Source organism: Pempheris klunzingeri, chromosome 12 (genome assembly GCF_042242105.1).
Source record: "Pempheris klunzingeri isolate RE-2024b chromosome 12, fPemKlu1.hap1, whole genome shotgun sequence".
Classification (NCBI taxonomy): domain Eukaryota; kingdom Metazoa; phylum Chordata; class Actinopteri; order Acropomatiformes; family Pempheridae; genus Pempheris; species Pempheris klunzingeri.
The window spans coordinates 9,189,489-9,209,351 of NC_092023.1; the positions used below are offsets into that span (position 1 = coordinate 9,189,489).

The 19,863-nt window shown below is 38.8% G+C and overlaps 1 protein-coding gene across 1 annotated transcript in view; it reads right to left on the minus strand.

Annotated features, from left to right (window-relative positions):
• Positions 1-19,863, minus strand: part of grid1a (glutamate receptor, ionotropic, delta 1a) — a 214,515-nt gene that overhangs the window by 16,821 nt on the left and 177,831 nt on the right. The window contains exons 6-11 of the mRNA XM_070841114.1: positions 17,364-17,537; positions 14,369-14,530; positions 13,282-13,401; positions 3,671-3,772; positions 2,237-2,434; positions 504-834 (exon numbers count right to left, since the gene is read on the minus strand). Of these exons, the coding sequence (XP_070697215.1) occupies positions 504-834; positions 2,237-2,434; positions 3,671-3,772; positions 13,282-13,401; positions 14,369-14,530; positions 17,364-17,537 (1,087 nt within the window). The remainder of the gene's footprint in view (positions 1-503; positions 835-2,236; positions 2,435-3,670; positions 3,773-13,281; positions 13,402-14,368; positions 14,531-17,363; positions 17,538-19,863) is intronic.

The window sequence follows — 19,863 nt, forward strand, 5'->3', positions numbered from 1 at the left end:
AAGGCTCAAAGGCAGTGTGCCAGACTTTGATAGATGCAGTTGAGGTTTTAACATCAGTTGCTGAAGTAGTCATTTATCCAAACCCGACACACCTGGATCTCCACCAAACCTAAAGATGGGATGTTCTCCTTAACAAGGGCACCTTTAGAAAATGCTAGGGTGGGCGTTGTGCCTCAAACTGACTCACTACTGAATCAGCATTTGCTGTACACTCACATCCACACATGCATTTTCATTGATTTGGCTTGTTTTAATCTTAATCTTGTCCTTAATCCCTAGAACTAGTTCTCAGTGTTCTGTCATTTTTGTTCTAATTATATTCAGGGTTTCGCATTTAAGAACTGCATTGCTGGTGCTTGGTGTTAAATGAAATGAAAACATGACACCTTCAAACAGAGAAGTGTTAACTAGTAAGAGCCCTGACCCCAATATATGAGAAATGCATCATTTGTAACGGTTATCCTTGCATGTTGTGAAGGCCACACTCAAACCATATCACCCACCTTGTTGCACAAAAGCACCGTAGACAAGCCAGATGGCGCTCTGAAGCGATGTGGAGACAGAAGGTGGTGGATGGCCTCCTGTATTGTTCTGGCAGCGCACTGCCTGGATGCGCCTGAGCAGGAAGATCATGATGCCCACCACAGGGATTGCTGCTGCAATGCATGCCCACACTGCCAGGTCAAATGGTGCCAGCAACGAGAAAATGTTGATCTTTTCCTCTGACTTTCGCATCAGAATTCCCACTGAATAGTCCAGATAGCGCTTGCTGAAATCCACAACACTCTCGCGCTCCGGGGTGATGGTGATGGCTGATATGGCCAGGTCTGCTCGCTGTAGATGGAGAGTCATATCTTCCTATTTCAGAGTCTTTATAACATTTCTTTTAAAAACACAGTATGTATTACACTTTTGTATGTTGTTAGACATTACAGAGAATTTGGTATGTTTGACCTCTGTGAATTTCCCCACCATCTAAGAAATTCCATTGATTCGTTTGTCAGTGACAAAATTATGAAAACTTATGTCTGACTTAAAATACTCCTCATTGAATGAAACTTGTTTTTGCTTCTCCACTGTGCTAACTTTTCAGTTCTTAAATGAATTTCCATCCCACTCATCACCACATTCAGACAGGATGTTTATTGTGGAAATCCTGTTTCTTGTTCTCCAGAAACACCATCAGGCCACTGTTTGTGTGAGCAAATGGTCCAAATGGAAGGAAATTTGGTGTACACGTTGTCAATTTTATCCCACTAAGAAGAAACCTATTGCTCTTTGTAACACTAATATTCTCCTCCAGAACCACCATTAGACCACATTTTCAATTTTACAATGCATATATTTCACAACTCCCTTTTCAGACAATCTCTGTGTGCCTCCAGTGCTCTCAGTGGGAGAAAAACCATTTGATTTTCTGACACAGTGATCTTTCATCATTATTAAATCCAACTTTGCCTTGCTTTACATTACCATTCTGTCATCTACCCAGAACACTGTTGACTTTGAAGCTAATAACCAGGGAGATCATTAGGCCTTTGTGGAGTTCTTAATTCAAAGATTAGCAAGAAAGCTCTCTATACTTAAATCTGTATAATTTCCACTCTACATTATCTTGCTAATTAATGCTGAAAGGTATAGTGATCAATCATCAATAAATGTGATAGGGTTCGTCTAAGAAAACATAACTGCTGTTTGATCAAGTGTTAAGTCTATTTCTTCAAAAAAAGAAAACATCAGTTGCTGATAGTCATTTCAGTAACATATGCTGGAACCAGAGGCAGCTATCGCACAATGTGGGTTTGTTGTGCTTAACACCACATTGTTCATTCTGTCATTGTTCAATTACATTGCTCAATCCTGATAAACAATAATGTACAGATTGTTGGGCGAGAGTGTTTGTTCCTTACAGTAAGAAAATATCTGAAATTCTCAACAGAAAAACAGGAAAAATAATGATTATTAGCACCAATAACAGCATTTGTCAAGTTGTCAGCCTCCAAAAAGTAGAAATCAGACCCCATTCAATCAATGTGATGTCATCCACTGGAGAAAACTGATTTGCAGATAGAGGTTGTTGGCCCAAATAATATTTTTCTAATCTTTTCCACTTTACTGAGCCTTATAATTGGGCTCCCATTTCAAAACAAGACAATGTGGCCTGACACCGAGAAAAAAATATTTGGAGTGAAATCTGGTCATTGATTGAGTGAGATTAAATAGAAAGCACACGCACCTTGCCAATGAGTTCTCCAATCATACCATTCCATGATCCATTAGGAAGCGCTGAGCCGTACTTCCCATCTCCGACTTGGTAGATGTCATACTTGAAGCCCAGGATCTTGGCCAGGGCATCCAGTACATCAATCGAGAAGCCCTTGTATCTCTTTGGTTGACCCAGAATATTCTCTGCCACCATCACAAAAGGCTCTTCCTGTTTGAGTGAATATTTCACAACTAATTAATGGAGTTCTTGGATAATACATTACTGACAATGATAATGCTGAGAAATGTGAATGTGTGAGGATTTTGTCTCTTAAGCCCACAAATTATCCTCGAACTCTGGAAAAGAGTAGAGTATGTGTACTTAATCACAGGCATGTCATTTATCAAGATGCACCATAATCTCCTCTGGGCCAGATTAGCGACTGAGGCAAGGACACATTCAGTCATCTTAAGAACTTTGGTGTGACACCTTTATGAAGAGCTTCTAAGGTGATCTAAGTTGAACTTCATCTTAATAAAATAGTTTCCCCAGCAACTGTTGACCTGTAACACATGGCGCCATGGCAACTGCTATGGTTCATCAACATGGAAATTGCTATTCTAAATTTATGGCACCCTACCATGGTTCTTCTTTATGAGTTGAAAGTGTCAGGGCAGAATTAAACAGGTGAAGGGGGAGTAAAGAGAGCTGAAGAGGACAGGGGGAGAGGGACAGAAAGGAGAGGGAATGTTAAAGTGGGCAGAGGCAAATGACTTGATTAAGTGACACTGCCAGGGGAGAGCTGAGCAGAACTTATGTGAATAAATATGGTGCAGGTAAATCATGTGTGAAGAAGAAGAAAAACGAAGCGAAGGGTAGAGAAGCGTAACTGAGGGCAAGACAGAAGGAAGAGACTTTAGCTGCTAGAATGGGTGAAGTTAGTTGAAGAACAGCTGCTGTAACATAGGTTTGATTTTCAACTGCCTTCTGTCCCTTTAAATTCACAGGACAAGATGGGGAAGACCTAAAATTCCCTCTTCCAAAACAGTGACCAAATAGTGTAAAGTAGATGTCGCCTTTATTGGTTCTCCTCCTGTGATAGCAGCTCACTGAACCCAGTACAACCAAGGACCTCATATTGAGAACACACGTTTTATATATTACAGTAAGTCTTCAAATTGCTAACAGATCCTTTATTAACATCATCTGAGGTAAGAAATAGGTTATTTCTAGAAACAGGGCAGGAAACATTAAGTGTCATGATGTCATCATGTGGTATGCTTTTAAAAAAGAATCCACAATATTATGTTTGTGTATTCATACATGGAAATGACTGCTTAATCTGTTGGCATAAATAACCTGTGTTAATGTGTTTGCCTCTATACTGTGGTGTTTGTTTTCTTACTCAGATATTTGCCTACTCAGGTCAAGTGTTAACAGATTCACTGTACTCCCACGACTTACCAGTAATGTTACAATCTTGAGCGTCACTCCCTGCATACCGCTCTCTATCCGGTTCTCCTTTAGGCTACCATTCAAACCACGAGTGGAGTCCCAAGATGCCAGCTAATAGGGAGAAAGAAAAATCAGATAAATGCGGGAAAAGAGAAAAAAATGGAAAAAATGGAGCAGGCCAAACACCTCATTATCAACTCTATCACCGGCGTAACTTAACAGTAAACCCTGTGTAGCAGGAAAACGTGTATGAAAAGTAAAGTCATCCAGTCCTATATTTTCGTGACTTACTTCAAAGTGTCACTCAACACCTCAGCTGGTTACCAAGACAATAAGCATCAGCCAATGGCATGCTAAATGCTCTCAAATCTGAATGCTGCAGTGTATTGTCACACTGCAAGAAATCTACAGTATACTGAACCAATAATCATACAGATGGAGATGGTAATGAGGAGCAGGATCATGATGAGAGGAAGGAGCAGAACAATAATGTTAATAATAAAACTTGCTCATCATGTTGAAATTGCAGAAAGAAAACAAAACATGTAACACATCAGTTTGAGTTTTTTTTTCCTTTCTTGAATTTAAACAACCCCACGTCTTTAAAACTGTCATTCCACGCTGTCAACGTTTTGAGCTGTGTTTCAAATTGTGAAGCTGATGTTTGTTCAATTCTTAATCAGTGCTGCTAGCTGGACAAGGATTCTCCAGGATCTGACACATCATTTCGAGTGGTTTATGAGATTTGAGCTGACAGGACAAGAATGGTGGCCCGAGGCCAAACAACAGGACTTTCAGGCCACAACACACCTCAGTCTGCAGCACACGTGCCCCATCAGCAGGAGCCTCGCCCATATACCCTTCCCACAGAAACAGACAGTATTCCACAACAATCAGAGAGATATTAAAAACCAGTAAGCTGTTAAAGGAATGCAAATCACATTTTTTAGTTTAGTTAGATTGCTCAATTCAAAATGTCCATGTCAATTTATGCATGCTTTGTTCAGTTCTAGCTTCTGATTAACAGGATGAATCACAATGATATTTTTTTGTCTGACTTTCCAATTAAATTCAATTCACTAAATATAACAAAAAAAAAATGTTCAAAAAAATTAAGGGAACATTTAATCATCACGGTATAACACCAAGTCAATTAAACTTCAGGGATATCATTCTGTCCAGTTAGGATGCATAAGCCATTGTGAATCAATTTCACCTGTTTTGGTGAAAATGAAAGTGACAACAGGTGCACTGGAGAGGCAACAGCAAGACAATCTCCAAAAAGGGAATGATTTTTCAGGTGGTGGCCACAGACAATAGCTCTTTCCTTCTCCTTCCTGACTGATTCTTCTTTACTTTTGCGTTTTGCTAGTGTCCTTGTCACTACTGGTAGCATGAGGCGATACCTGCAGCCCATTTAGGTTGCACAGGTAGTCCAGCTCATCCAGGACGGCGCATCCATATGTGCCGTCGGTTGGTGATTTTGGTTTCCATTGACCGTCATTTTGTTCTCAACAAATTACATCAATTACTCATTTGAACTTGAATATTTAGTTAATCGAGTGTTCCCTTAATTTTTTTTTTTTTTTTGTGTAATATATTTATTCATATATAATATATATATTTATTTATATATATATGTATTATATGTAAACAATATGTAAACACGTTACTTCTGTGAAGCACTCAAGCTGTGATACTGTGGCAGCAATCAAAAGAGTGAGTTCAAACTAGGTAATTTCTGACCAGCAGAAACTGCACATATGTCTAACTTTGGCACAATTACATCCAGATGAATCTGATTAGGCAGCCTATATGACTCTCTTTCATCAGTTGACTCAGGACCTTCTATTCAGTATTAACTTGAAAAAGGTACCAGAGATCAAAACTGTGAACAGGGGCAGATGTATTTTTAAGCTTCACGATTTCATCACAAGTCCTGCACTTTACTTCAAACCTCATGAAATATTGAGGCTCTTTTGCCCTTTTACTTGATTGGACATAGGCAGCTGGGTTTGGCCCTGGAAATATCAGAGCCAAAAAGCTGAGTATATTGTCTTCATGTTTTTAAAAACATGATTTTGTATTCTTGTGATGTTCCATTTGGCTAACAGTCAAGATTGATGACAAAAACAAAATGAACAAACATAAATCTCTGTCACTGACACCATTTGCAAAAGCAAACGATTATACAATCAGCAGAAAACAACAATTACTACAGATACAAAGCAACAACAAAGGCTTTTGACTGTGAATGAAGTAGAAGAATGAGAGGCAAAGAAACTTCAGAAGAATATTCCATTATTAGTTGAATCTTTAGTTCTTTAGAAACCATCTGCAGACCATGCAGTCTGAAGAGTTACATTGCGTTGCTATGTATAGCTTATCTTCAAAAAGGTTGTGAATCATGTTTATAACCTGCCAGCTTGAGTGGGTGTATACAAACCGTTTCCTACCCATGCAGGATGTCACTCATGAGAAGTGCCTTCTAGAGGTCCTTATGTGGGCACTGTGTGCATCTCCACGATACAGAGATTGGTTGCCAGAAAATTTCACATGAGTGCACTAGTACAACTAGAGTGGCAATATCCAATAAAGCATCTTCAATCTTGTTCTTTGGGCTAATCATTGTAAATATGTTATGCATGTATTTCTGTATGTTTGTATTTACATAAATACATAAGATTGCTGATATGACAGTAGATCTTGAGCCATATGTGGGTATGAGTACAGTTCTGTAGGCCAGTACAGCACTATATGATTGCATTGGCTATTCTAGTTGTTCCTCTGTGTATCTGTATATGCGATGCTGTGTTTGTGTGTGTGTGCGTGCAAAATGTCAGTTGCCTGTTTCGCAGGGGACTATTTTCTCCATGAGCAGCTTTATCCTCAGTGAAAAACACTGAAAAATCTCTGTTCTGTAAACTGAGGAACACTTCTACTTCACAGAGCTTTGCACACCAACACGCCACCGGGAAGGTCACAAACAATACATACAGCAAAGCCACACCACCTGCATATTAGCAAGTGACACTTCACTGAATACACTGTAATCTTTGATTACCAGCTTTGAAAATGTCATTTGTGGATGAATAATTACCAAGCTATTAAATGTTAACTGACTATACATGTCTCTTCCTCTGACAAATAAGGAAGACATGTAGTTTGAGGTTATCAAGGACATGACACTGAAACAGAAGGCATACTTCTGCTAAGGAGGGATGGATTGTGTAACAATATGCTGAATGAAACAGGAAAGAAAAACTGATTTTTGTTTCTTGATGCTAAATCTCTTAAAAAAAGAAAAAGCTTTTTTTGTGCTTTTTTCTTTGAAGTGTCAATGAGGATTTAACTTTTAGATTAGTCTTCCTATAAACATGCATAGCAATCAGTCACCAGGGGGGTACCTACCTGAAGTGAGATCAAAACGTTCAGTTGTTTCCTTCTACAACTTAGAGTATATGCTTTGCTTTTATCCCACAGCAAAATGGAGAATATCCAGCCAATAAGATTTTGGAATATCCCGTTTAAAAAGTCAGAACAATAACAGGACTGCTATTGAGTAAATGGTTATGATGCTCAATACCGTAAAATAATGATCTGCAACGGGGCTTAGTAAATACCGATGACCACTTGAAAACGACAAAGGGGTGGAAGTCAAATAGCCCTGGATTCATAGTGCCAGAACTGTCTCAATTACAGTATCTCCTAAAAATCTTATAGAAAGTGCTCTGTTCTCTTTCATTGAACCATTTAAACTGCATCATTCTGGATGTGGAATTATAGTTTGAGCTAGTTGCTTTTATTCTGCTTTTCCCTTCACCCTGCTAGTTCAGTCCATCAGGTGCTCACATATTGACAAGCCCATCATGCTACCAAGCTTCTTATTGACCCACACGCTTTGTGTGACTCACCACCACATTGAAAAGACTGTGTGAGCCCGTGTGTGCAAGTATGTGTTGAACATGCAGTATTTCACATTTTAATTGCCTGCCTTATTTACTGCCTACATCCAGTGAATCTACTGTTATTCTTACTAAATGTACTGTATACATAACTTTAACAAATACACATATGTGTGTGTACATCCATGTAATGATGTGATTTATATGACGTTTATTGTTTATGTTCCACTTTGCATCCCGCATCTCAGAGAGAAAGACTGAAATGGTGCAGTTTGCGTTCCAGGAATACAGCAAAAAAATAAGCTGGTTATTAAATTAGACAAATCTCATCTGTAGCGATATACTGACACAGCGTCAGTCCATCACCCTAACCTCTAATAAATAACATCAGGCACAATTCACTTTATACCACTGTGTCAGAGAAACAGAGCAAAAGAATAAAAACCAGATCAATATTAAAGAGAAGAGACAAGAAGGAAGAGGGATGACCAAAGGAAAGGAAACATAAGGAGAAGAAATGAGATGAAGTGAGTTTATTCCATTATCACAATGAAATCATCCGGAAAAACCTCAATAAGAAAAGTGCTCCATGAAACTGAAAGCTCTCAATGATGACATTTTTTTCCTGTTTTCCATGATTCCCACATTTACTCTACCCTAGCTTTGAAACACAATGTGTTATCTTAAAGGCTAGGTGCAGCATTTGTGTCAGTCCTTAGATCAGTACAGTATACAGTGGGGCAGAGTTATCCTCTATTCTCTCTGTTTTAGCAGTAATTCTTACGTTGCTTAAAAAGACTGCATGCGAGAGATGAAAAAAGATCTTTTGGCTCATTATATAAAGTGTAGGCTTCAAAAAAGTGCCTCAAGGTCTAAAAGTGAAGATATGACTGAGAAGGATGTGCGCATGCCAGTTATCATAAAAAACGGAATTACTGATACTGCCCTCAGAATCAGAATCAGCTTCAGTATGTGAACACATGCAAGGAGTTTGACTTCGGTTTTTCCACTGCTCTTATGCACTGCACACATAAACAGACAAAAAGGGAGTCAAAAACAACAAGGCTGAAGAAAGCACACATTTAACTTAGCATAAAAATGTAACCTCTATTTACAATGTAAACATATAAATATATATAAAAAAAATGTCAAAGATGTGAGGAAAACAATAGTGCAAAGATGCTGGAATAAATATAGAATGGCAATGTACAGGTTGAGGTAGATATATATAGATCTATATTGTATATACGGCCTGATTAGATTTGTATTTTACACTAATGGTATGTTTAACAAAACTGTGTATTCTGGACTGCAAAGAATAACTTCAACTCATCATATCCACTCATGAGCTCAAAATTTGATGTGATTGAATTTTTCATTTGATTTATATTTTTACTTCACCTCATGAATTGAGGGCAACAAAAAGCAGGCACTGTAGGTGCAGACAACTAAATGGACTGGATGACTATAATATTGGTTACATTTGTTCAAGGTTATTTTTATGATGGATTGGAGCACATGAGAAGGAGTAAATGAGGAGATGTGGAGAAATATCATCTACTTTTTCATCCAATTATTTGAGTCTCTCAAGAGGATTCACCTTTGTCAGTGTGTCTGTAGGTAGGACCATAAGTGGGTACTGCCAGTTCAGTGCTTTCCTTTTAACGTAGCCTCTTGTGAGAAAAGGAAATTTCCACACAATTACAGTTAACATATTACAATGTTACCATGTTACGAAATAATGTTGCCGTGGTTTACTTATCTATGGCAAAAGAACTTGACAAGTCTAATACAGTTTTCCACACTGCTAAGTTGGATATGGGTATAGGACCTTGTGTGTGTGTGAATTATATCTAAAATATCGAATGATCACTTTAGAGATGGGTAATTATCTAATGATGGCAAAGATCCAGCAAAAATAATTGGTGCAAATATACCCTAACCCTAGTTAGGTAGGTAGGTAGGTAGATAGGTTTTCAATTCAGTAGAAGCCAGAAAGTTTCTAAAAGCTAGAAATCTCAGTGCCTTGCAAATTAATCATTAGAGCAACAACCCCAATCAACCCCCTGCAGATATATTGTTGGCAAGAGAAAAGCACTCTTTATAAACTATTTAATGCAATTTCTGCCTCATGAACCAGTGAGAAATAGAGTTGAGCAACAAGACGAATACATCAGCTACTGTATGAACAACTGTGATGTGATATATGTGTATATATATTTATATATGTGCGGCATATGGAGCTCACGTGACCTCCACTGTTGAATACATCATCAACTGAAAGGGTGCTGGTACAAGAAAACATCCAACATCATCCAACCCTTGTGGCCGACATGTCTCTGTTCTGGCACCACAGGACCAAAGGAGAGCGGCAGCTCTTGTCAATAGGGCTGCCAGATTTGGCTAGTTTTGGGGTGAGAATAAGCATTGGCAAGCTTTGGGCCAGTATTAGCCGCTAGTTGGATGGATGTAGTGCTGAATCTGGTGTGTTATTCTTTGATTCTGGCACTCATGGTAGCTACATTCTTGCCAGATTTAGACGACTAATGACAAAGCAATTGGCTGCTTCGGAGAAAATGGAAAGATGCATGTAATGAGCAACAAAACTCCCAGACTCCTTTAACTTTAAAACATTGCAGGGGCTGACTCACCGCAACAGCAAAGAAATCTTTCAACTTTTAAACCTGAGGCTGTTTTTCATTTCCTCTATTTTTAAAGCTAATAGCAAAGTCACATGTCTCAGTCAGCCAAGCCATACATTATTTCCAACACAAGTTAGATTATTTACAAATTTCATAATATTATGTCAAGTGAGTTCATACTATATACTGTATATCATAATCTTATTGAAATTGCATTTTGATGCACTTTGAAACCAGAAGATTGAATGAAGATAATTTGAAGCTGCATGACATCAAGTACATCAGTTTTTTTTTCAGCTACAGAATGGTCCAAATGTTACTAAAAATGTGATTTTGAACAATACAATAATGCTAGTGCTGTTACTGTGGACATATTTGAGAGATGACTACTGCATGATGCATGCAAAATGCTTGGCTAGGAGGAACAATTACATTCGAATGAACTGACTTTTCCCTATGAGGAGCTTTGTGTAAGCTAGAAGTCATTAGCAATATCTGCTTAGAGACGAACTGACACATCAATAAGAGCAAACTGGGATAGCAAAACAACAACAGCATCGATCACTCTACAGCAACACTGAATGGTGGAGAAAACTCACAGTAGCCATCCAGGAAATAGTATTTCAGTCTTCATTACAGTTTCTAACCAGAAAGACGCCTCATCTAAGAGCCATCAGGCTGGGGAGAAAATGGACTGAATGCAGATAAATGATGATGGAGAGGGAGGAAACCATGGCTGAAAAATGGGGAGAAAGAGTTAGGGAAGAAGACGAGGAGTGAGTGGAGAGGAGAGGATGGGAGATGAGATGGGAGGAAAAGATAAAAGAGAGAGGGGAAAGGGACAAAATGAGGATGGCTGTGAGGGGTGGATGTGGGTTGGGAGGGTGGAGCACAAGCAACTGCTGTTACACTATACTTGAAAAAACACATAGTAACAAAGCATTACAATAGAAGAAGCGAAGGAGCCCATGTACTGCTGTGGCTTTTTTTGATAGTAGATAAGAAGGTTTACCACATGGGGCAAGTAAATGTATACATAAACATCCTCCTATAGGGCAACAAAAAGGAGAGGAGTATGAATTTGTGTCTTTGTCCTCACAGTAAATGGCTCTGCCAAGTAGTGGGCAGACGCACAGACAGACAGGCCAGGTAATGAACAACAGCACTTGGCATTGAATTTGGCTTCCCATTATCTGGCCTTGCTGTCCCCTTCTGCCTCTAATGATTTTGAGATACAAGCGCCCACATGTTAGTGTGCCCCCTGGCCTCTGTTCTCTGCTTTGCCTGGCTGCACACTCTTTATGTCTGAGATGCACCGCAGTGTGTACAAAACGTGTTTGTGTATGAATGTACTTTGGGGCTCCACTGTTTTTGTGTCATGCCGTGTATAAATGTTTGGCTCGGCTGGTGGACACGAAAGAGTGTGCATGTTTGTGTGTTGTCTTTGTGTGTGCGCATGTGTGTAAACATGGGACTGTGTGCAGTGTGGCTCTTCCTTGCTAATGCTAATGACCACATTATGATGAATTGGCTTCATGATTTCAGTTAGGCTGAGTGGTGATTAAATCTTCATTACCGCTTCTGGTCAGTCCTGCTCTACATAGATTGCCAAGAAACTCAATTCCTCTTCATTCTGCAAGAAGGCCCTGACTGAATCAGGACATCCACAGGGACAAACAAATTACATTTAAGAGACGAGAGCACAAATAATGCTCTCAATCTCTCACTTCAGCTCTGCAACACTTAAAGATCAGCCAAGTTTCTCAGTAAAGACTTCACGGTCAGCTCATATTAGCCTGCTTGTTATTCTCAAAACATGTAATATGTCTGTTGTCAACATGAAACTGCAGATTAAACATACTCTGACAATAGTCAAACGTAAAGTGAAGCAAAAACAAACCATTGTTGCTTGTAGGGGCAGTTACTAGCAAGCAGCACACATTTTATGCATTTTAACACTCAGGTCATGACAGCATTCACGTCAGGGTGGTTTGTGTGGAGAAATGGAAGATTATAGAAGACTGATCTTGTTAATTCAGGAGCTCCAGTAGAGGGCCCCCTCATATCTGACACCTCACCGTCAAATGGTAAGCCCTGTGACCAGGGTTCTCTGGGATCAGCATACAGATGATTTTCATTCCTACCCATAAGTTAATTGCATTCACCTGACACAAAAAACAACAGGGCTTTGGATTCTGAGGATTACTGCGGTCTGAGAACCACAGGTCTATGAAAGAATGCAAAAACAATAGACAGCTGTAAGCCTTTCTATATAGTGTTTGTCCCAAGCAGGCACTCCAATGGACCCCCATGATTTCTAGCACAAGTGGCAATCCATTTTGATCCTCAAGGAATGATGTCCTGCAGGTCTTTTTATTTTCCCTGTAGTGAATCAGCCACACCGGGTATATACTGGAAAATGAACTATTAGAGAACAACTAAAGCCTGCAGGACATCTGTTCTCAAGGACTGGGGTTGCTTACATGAACCTAAAAGGTTTACTGTGTGGCCTTGAGAAAATAGGAATAAGACATTTTGAGTTAATTTTGTTTTTCTTTCTCTCCTCACACAATAAGTGGTCACATTGAGGCAATGTCTAAAAAAGGCTATCTTTTTAAGTGGTTTCACAGTACCTTCTGCTTCCTCAACACCTACAGGACGAACAGTTATGTAAGTCCATGCAAAATCACATCTAACAAAAAGCCTAAAAAAATGTTCTATAAAGCAGCTCTAATCGATTAGTCTGTGGTCTAATGCATACAGTAAATAACTGGGACATAGCACTGTTGCTTAACTTGGTGAAATGAGAAAGGTAAGGCAGCCTGCTGCAGCATACGCTAATAAGTGGCACGGCTACAATATTTTTTCTGGCATAGTGAAAGAAGAAAAAAAAAACAGACCACTATTACTTATCTCTAGACTAAGGCAAAAAGGTAATGGCAAATTAATCGTAATTTTCATATTAATCTACTTGCCACACCATAAAATGTTGTGTAAAACATCAGGATTTAGGCATGAGGTGTCTTTCACTGACAACTTTACAAAATATATTTGTAAAATATTCTGGACTGACCCGTTTCACATCTTTCCCAAAAGTCTCGCTGTAGCTCGTTCCAAGAATCTCAAACTGCACATGTGAATTAGAGCCTTCAGCACGGAAGTCCATCAGTCCTGTCAGGCCACTGATCCGTCCCTGCAGCGACAACAAGCAGAGAATAGTTATAGTCTGTTACAGGTCACAGCCCAAGAGCAGTGGTATTAATGTTTTGGTTTGTGCTTGCAGAATTATAAGTATGAGTAAAACTGCACATGCAAAGTTACACATTGCATTCATTTCAATGGTCAAATGAGTATGTGTAAGGCATACCATGTAGGGAAATCATGAAGCTAAAATTTACCTTTGGTAGCATTTTACAGAACTGTGATATTTTACAGTATAATTACCAATAGGAACAAAATACCATCTGATTCATGGAAATTATACCTTTAATTGTACACTAAAAAGCCTTATGTGTGACATTTAACCGGATTTGTGGTTGCAGTAGGAGGTTATGAAAGAGAATATGGATAATTCCAGACAATCTTTTTGAAATAGCTATGAACTGTAAAAGGAATCATATCAATTTCAACTAGTTTACAGTTCGGTTTCAATGGTACCAACACAACAATATGATGAGTGCACCCTGACTTTGTTGTTCTTCATGCTCTGCTTGGTCATCTAATGTTACACTTGTCACAGATTTATCTGGCTTGAATCTCCGCAACAATGAAAAATTCCATTATCACTTTGAAATGGATAAAATCAAGTCACTTTCTAGGATGTGCAGCCTTATTTCAGTGAGAAAGTTACACAAGGATAAAGAGATCAAAGACCACAATCTGCCACAAATCCATGATGGGGCCAAACTCATCATTTGAATTTTGGATCTGACTGGCGTTTCCAGCAGTGATAATATTAGTTCAATGGACTTTCCTGAGGAGTGTGATGACTTAATGAACCACCTTTTTACTTACTTATTAATGTGTCCCATAAATCCTTTGATGTGCTTTTTGTGCCTAACTATTCACATAATCATCCATGACAGAATACTGCAGAGGCATTCGTTCATTTATTGTAAAATACCAAATAAAGCTGAAGAAAAACGGTAATTTTGAAATACCTTTTGGATGGTGTCCAGCATAGACCATCCTCCATTCCATGGCTTGGTGGATTTCCTCATGCAGTTAAGGCTGGCCATACTGTGCCACTTCCTGTCCTCCAGTTTCCTGTAGAAGGCGTTGGCCAGCATCAAAACACTGTCATACAGGTAGAGGTTGGACACCTGTTGGTGGAGAAAAAACAAGCAGTTTCAATAAATGCATTCTTAGATTTTGTTGGAATTATTTGTGCTGTGAGACAAAGCACAAAACGCAAATCTCAACACAACATAGAAAAATATTTTAGCTTTTAGGGCTCAAAGAAAATATCATGAAGCCCATTGTGAACGCAGTGACACAAAAGCACTAGTCTTTCTGTCTGTGCTGAGCCTGGTTGGGAAAAAAAAAACTCACTGGGGAATAAAATCTTGACTCCTCACTTGGAGAGAGAATGGGAAGCATGGAGCAAACTGGTGAGCACTTCTCTCCTTTGTCTGACAATGTTTGCTGCTGTTTGTGATGAAGACCCAGTGTGTTTCTTGATTACACCAAAGGACTGCACAGTGAAAACAGAAGCAACCTCACTCTGATATCCCACATATTTATACTTAGTGACTGAGGTTTATTTGCTGAACAATCATGGGATTGCACCACCATCAGCAGGTTAAACAGTATGAATTATACAACATGAAGGCAGATGTAATGCTAGAATAACAGTGGTGTGATCTGAAATTAAGAGAGAGTGGCAAAACTAAAATTAATTCTGGTTCAATCATTTCATTTCAGAACTGCCATCAGTCCAACCGTCTCCCTCCTACTGCAGTGTACCCTGCCAGCAATCATGTCTGCCTTCTGTCTTAGCGTGACAGTGGATTTGATAGGGCCTCTGGGTCAAGTCATGTCAAATCCTCCCAGAGCAGAAGATACATGGGGGCAATACTAGCTGCCACTCCAGGCATTCAGCTCGACACCTTTAGACTTCAGTCCAGGGCTTTCAATGGTAAGACATCATACAAGTCAAGTTCACTTGCCTCAAGGTCACTCAGTCGAAAGCTGAGTAGCTCTGGTTATCTGAGGTTAGACCGCAGCTGAGGGGGTTTTGAAATGGATTAGTGCAGGAAAGCACTGTGATCTCCTCAGTTTTAACTATTTTGATGAATACTTAAACTGCCATTACCCGATATTTAACCCTCTTTCATGTGAATTATTGAGAACTGTTGGTGCACACACCACATGGTTTTGCCATCTGTCCGGGATATGGATGAAAAGGGAAATGAACATTTCAATAGAGCTACGGGGGACACAGCCATTGCACTCCAGATGGATTAAGAAAAGAAAAGACAAAGAGGTGTAAGGAGGCGTTCTTAATTCACGAAAAAAAGTAGTAAGTGGGCGAGCAAGGTTACTACGAACACTCATGCATTGACATTGTGTTAGATAGATAAAAGCTGTGATGGTAGTCAAGGGCAGATCTTCCTTTATTGGCTCTCATTGTCATAGTGAATTTACCTAAGGCTGGGTTCCTTGTTGACAAATCCTTAATACAAATCAGTGATAGCATAATCTGTTTCAGAGCATATAGCACTTCCCACAATGTTTTATGATATCTAAGCAGTTTATTAACATGTAATATATGTGTAGGATTTTTTTAGATTTTGATTTGCACATCAAGGGGAGAAAAACGTTTATTTTCTTTAAAAAAAAAACACACATTTTACTCTGGTCTGTCAGTTATTCCCAGTCACATTGAACTCAAGTCATTCATATTCATGGACATTCATGTCTCTCATAATTAGCTTATCTTGGGAGCTTAATCTATATTCGGTTGAATACATAATCAGTTAATATTTGCCTTCTTGTGGCACTTGCCAGATGCTTGTCTATACTGTCCTACATTGCGGCAGCATGTACATTCTGTGAAGCCACTACTGAAACAGTGGAAAATGTGTGTGATGAGGCAGGAATTGTGCTCATAACCCCTTGAAGCACATGTACTGTGCCCAGGATGGAAAAAGACCACACTATGCTTGTTTTTTTGACAATAAGGAAACTACCAACATTTTACAGCCACTTTTCAAGTCTACAGTATTTGAGACAGGAATAAAACTGTAATTTGTGATTTGAATCAAATTTGTCACAATTGAAACAAAATTCACCTGCATGTTTTCCCTGTGTCTGTACTCAGAGCATCTTGCATTATGTCAAAATTTTATAATGTCTAATAATAATGTCTTTCATGTTACATTGCTCAGTACATGATCTAAGGACTACTATTTTTAGTAAAATGTCCTTCAGGTTAGTTGATTTTATTTTCAACACTGGGCGCAATTATTATTATTTTTTTACTTATTTTGATTTGAAATGCTACATACATAAACTTTTGGAGTCGAGGAAAATCACCTCTGGCTGTAGCTGCGAAAAGGCTGTGAAGAAGCTATAATGGCTGCAATGTAATCCTTAGTTGTAACTGTGCCAGTCAAAGTACAACCAGTGAAAATGCTAACTTATGTGTTAAAACACCACAGCAAACAGACCAGCAACTCCTGTGTTTTGTGAGGTAAAATTACTTTTTGTCAGTGGATTCTGGTGGCAATATGACAGCTGTTTCTGTTAAACAAAAAGGATCCTACAGGTCTAGCTCTGTAGGGACTCTTTCCATAATATTGCCAGACACTGAATAACAATGTGAGCTTGTCATTGGAAAAAACATGAACTTTCAGTGGATGTACTTTGACAGTGCAGTTACCCCCAACGAGCAGTCATTGCAGCCCATCCAGGGCTGCCGACTGAGGCAGACAAAACTAATTTAAACAATTTTTTTTGTACCTACCAGTCACTGGATCCCAAAATATATAAAAAACATAGCACGCTAGTTTAAAAATACCAGAGCTATCCTTGAAGCGCATCTACATCCAGTCCATTTTGGTTGATGAGAATAAAATAGAATATAGCAGACTTATATAATGTACGTGACAATATTTCAGGGGCTTCAACAGTAAATCTGTGAGCAGTTTTCACCTCCAGGGACTGCAGATAGCCTTCCTGCGGGTCACAGAGCAGGGAGGAAATGCGATGATTGTTCCTCATACAGCGAACGTTGGTGTCCCTCCACAATGGGAAGATCTGACGAATGATGGTCATCCGCCCCAGAGAGCTGTGAACCAGCTCCATGATATCTGCATCACTCACCTCCTGAAGATGAAGACAAAAGGTTTAGGAGTTTAGTTAAAGCCTTACTTTTTATTTTAAGGGTAAAGTATAGTGACACTTTTTTATCTTATTGTCATTTTTGCACAGTGAGAAATCATGACACAGGTTAGAGTTTGGATAAGGAACAAAACCTCTGAGCTTTTTGCATTGACTATGCCTGCTTCTTAAACAGGTAAAGTATCAGACGACACACTAGAGGGCTACAGAGCAATTGGACATGAGACAAAGTGAGGGTAGTTCCAACAAGTAAAATGGGGATGACAAGATAATAAGAGGGGATAATTAGAGGCTAGGTTTTGAAATACCAACTTGTGCTCTGCTTGATTCAGAGTACATTAATAATGATAAACTAAAATTCAGATAATTCTGTAAAGACAGAGATAAAAACATTTTAATCAAATGTCAAATTTTAAGATAGAATTCATTATTAAAATAATTTGCTTATTTTGTTATTCATATTAGATTGACAAATCAATGAGCATTTCAAGTATATCCTTCACAATAATAGCGCAGGTGACCCTTGGCCCCCTTCTGTGAGGGGATGCATGTGTGGACGGTTGGATAAATATTCATGACACATTGAGCTGCCTGCTCTTCTCCAGAGCTGGACGATGGTCAATGTTGAGGCAGACAGTGAGTCTCTTGGGAAACATTGGGTTTATATACTATCTGACAATGAAGCTGTGAGGTTACTGTCGGGTCAAAACTTAAGCAGCCCTGAGTTTTGTAATCACAACATTCACAACACATGCCTGAATCTGTGCTACATATCTGTTTTCCTAATCAGATCTTTTGATCTTTCCCTATTGCATCGACCTCTCCATTGTTACTGTTGGTCTCTGTCCTCCCTCAGTGTTAATTTCTCCTGGCTTGTGTCTGTATAGTGCCTTGATCCTCTCACCCTACTGTGGTTTTCAATCTCTTTGTGTTTTTCTTGTGTGTATAGTTGATATTCAGTCTTGCTTTTTTCACATTATTTTCCCTTTACCTTTTCTGTGTTTTCTTTGTGTACACACCTAATGCCATATTTATTTTTTATTTTCAGTGCAAAACTTTATGGTGTCTTCCAGAGCCAGTATTTCTGGATCTTTTATCTTTGCACAGCATGAGTAAAAAAGTCCTCAGGTGATTCTACCTCAACTAGTTTTATTCTATGACTCTTTTTCTGACTCTTCACAGTCAGTCAGGTGGAAGCATGAATATTCATGAGTTGCCGTGACACATTAATCAGATAAATTATGCCGCACGGTTCACAAAGCCGAACCCTCACGTCCAAGCTAATAACTTCCAGTGCCACCTGGCTGAAGTGTTCTGTCACCATCACGGATGACATTTGTGTCATACGCTGACCTGGCAGTGACACTGACCAATGGGACATGGCTGATGAAACTCATGCTTTATATTGTCTGTTTGAGGACAAAGTACAGACTATTAAGTCCTGATTTGATTCACCAATATCATGTATTTCACTTGTACAATATGTACACAAAAGGTACCCATTAGTACATAAAGAATACAAGACCTTTGACTGCAATGGTCATCCCATGGATTTTAAGAGCACTAGAAGCACCAGAGAACATTTCTCCTTGTCTGGACACAAGCTTATAACATTATAAACTACTCTTTCGCTAAAAAGTGAATATTGCACGGCCATGTTTCAATGACAGCCGACGACCAAAATACATTAATCAAATCAATTTCAGCTGACAGATAGGCTAAATTATCCCCTTTGTACCGCTCAGTCAATGTTATTAATCTTTCACTAGAAATAAATAAAAAATTTACCGGTAATCATGACAGCAATTTAATTAGAATTTAAGGTGCTTTTTGAACCTGCAGGCACTTGACTCTAGAAGTACTATAATGGGAGTCAGTGTGGAGGAACGAGGCACAGTAGTAAGACATTAATTGAGGTTGTTCCTGCCAATAAAACACATACATGTCTATATTTACATGCTTTTAGTGTACTGTTGAGAAAAAAAAAGGTAATTAGTAATGCAGAAAATAACCTCAAGACTACCAGATTATCTAGTTATCTTTAAAATCTAATAATTGGTACCCTATTGGCTTTTTGCAATGAAAAATTAAAACATAACATAAAGTAACACAAGGCACAAGCCCATTAATAAGACTAAATTGAAACTTTCCTCTTACAAATTGAACAATACAAATGATAATTCTCTTTAATTATGTGAAATGCCATTTATATTCAGTTAGTGCTGAAAACAGGTTGTGCTGTGAGCTATGATATTTACTTGTTTTTCAGAGTGTGAGGACAAATACAACACATCATTCATATGAAAAATCA